Below are 1,495 nucleotides of genomic sequence, written 5' to 3'. Positions count from 1 at the left end.
CCAGGGCCTGGCATGGAGGGGGCTCTGTGGACAAGGCTGAGCCCCCCTCCTCCTTCCCGGGACCCCTGCACCCGCACCTCCGTGGGCGCCTGGTGATGCCCACACGGAATCGCCTCCGTGGGTAAGCAGTGGCACCTGGGCATAGCCTGGGCGGCCATGAGGAACCAGCCCAGCCTCGGACAGGAAGGTTTAAAGGGAGCAGACAGGTCCAAAGAGAGGCAGTGGCACCCGGGCAGGACCGCTGGCTCTGGCCTCCCAAGCCTGGAAGTTCTGTGTGCGTTTCACCCCAGGGCCCGGGGGGACAGTGGGAAGTGTCTGTGGTCGAACGCTCTGACCGGGAGGTGTGCTCTGAAACCGGCCCGGGCTCTGCTGCGGGACCAGCAGGGTTTGGAAAAGCAGGACCCTGGGGGCTGCCGGGGCTGCGGTCCGGGTCCGGGTCCGGGTCCAGCCCTATTGGTACCTGGACGAGTAGTACTCCTCCTCCAGCTCGTAGAGGTCGATGGAGACCTCGTCCCGCAGGGCGGTGAGCTTGCGGTCGCACTCCTCCTGCAGCGCCCGCAGCTGCTGGTTGCGCTGGTCGATGGCCTCGTTCACCGACGGGAAGTCGTTCAGGATCAGGAACTGCTTGAGGTCGGACACCAGCTTCATCAGGGACTCACCGGCTCGGACCTGTGGTGACAGCCAGAGCAGGCAGGTGAGGGCGGGACAGCGCCGTCTCCCTGGGCTGGATGCCGGCAAGCCATGGCCTCAGTTTCCTCATCTGCAAAGTGGGGCTACGGCACTGACCTGGGGCTACGGCTGTGAGAAGCGAGAGAACCAGGAGGTAAGCTAGGACAGGGTCGGGTCCCCAGCGCCCCCCACCCCCCAGCCCCGACCCCCCCTGGCCCCTAGCTCTGAGCTGGTGGTGTGATCGCCAACCACACAGGTTGTGCAAGCACATTCTGCCTCTCAAAACCCTGGCCACAGGTGGAAGTGCTACCCCTTAGCCACCTGCCACGCCCCGCCTCCAGGCAACTCCCCTGCCAGCTGGGCGATCCCTGTGGGAACTTGTCCTGTTGCCACCCGCGGGCACACACCCAGGGAAATAATGGACGTGCTTGCTCTGTGGCATCGGAAGGGACCAAACGCAGGTCCCGTTTCACTCAGAAACTTGCCTCTGCTCTCGTGAAGAATCTCAGGGAACTTTATCGTCTTCCGGGTCCCTGCCCGCCCCTCCCACGCCGCCACGGAGAGCCCTCCTCCCAGGAGACCCCACTGGGACCCCGAGGGCCGGAGCCCGGACTGGGCCTGGCAGCGGTGACTTACGATGTTGGAGGCTCGCACGTCCATCTCGTAATTGTCCTGCTCGCCTTGGGTGGCCCTGGACACCTGGGTCTCATCCTCAATCTGGAACAGAGAGGGACCCAGTTAGCCGGCGCCCGCGGCCCACACTCTGCATCCTGCCCGCCTGCTTTGCCACCCAGAGACCGCGACAGTCGGCTTCCCTCTTGTTCCG

The 1,495-nt window shown here is 65.3% G+C and overlaps 1 protein-coding gene across 4 annotated transcripts in view; it reads right to left on the bottom strand.

Annotated features, from left to right (window-relative positions):
• MED22 (mediator complex subunit 22) overlaps positions 1-1,495 on the bottom strand; it is a 26,462-nt gene that overhangs the window by 22,366 nt on the left and 2,601 nt on the right. For 3 of the 4 annotated variants that reach the window (XM_006776532.2, XM_006776533.2, XM_015572382.1), the window contains exons 3-4: positions 1,306-1,386; positions 586-669 (exon numbers count right to left, since the gene is read on the bottom strand). In XM_006776532.2, coding sequence (XP_006776595.1) covers positions 586-669; positions 1,306-1,386 — 165 coding nt within the window. Of the gene's footprint in view, positions 1-460; positions 670-1,305; positions 1,387-1,495 lie in introns of all 4 variants that reach the window. The other variant, XM_006776535.2, reaches the window with a different exon arrangement.

Source organism: Myotis davidii, unplaced genomic scaffold, assembly GCF_000327345.1.
Source record: "Myotis davidii unplaced genomic scaffold, ASM32734v1 scaffold609, whole genome shotgun sequence".
NCBI classification, from domain to species: Eukaryota; Metazoa; Chordata; class Mammalia; order Chiroptera; family Vespertilionidae; genus Myotis; species Myotis davidii.
Note: the sequence above shows the minus strand (reverse complement) of the source record. Positions and strands in the feature narration are given on the sequence as shown.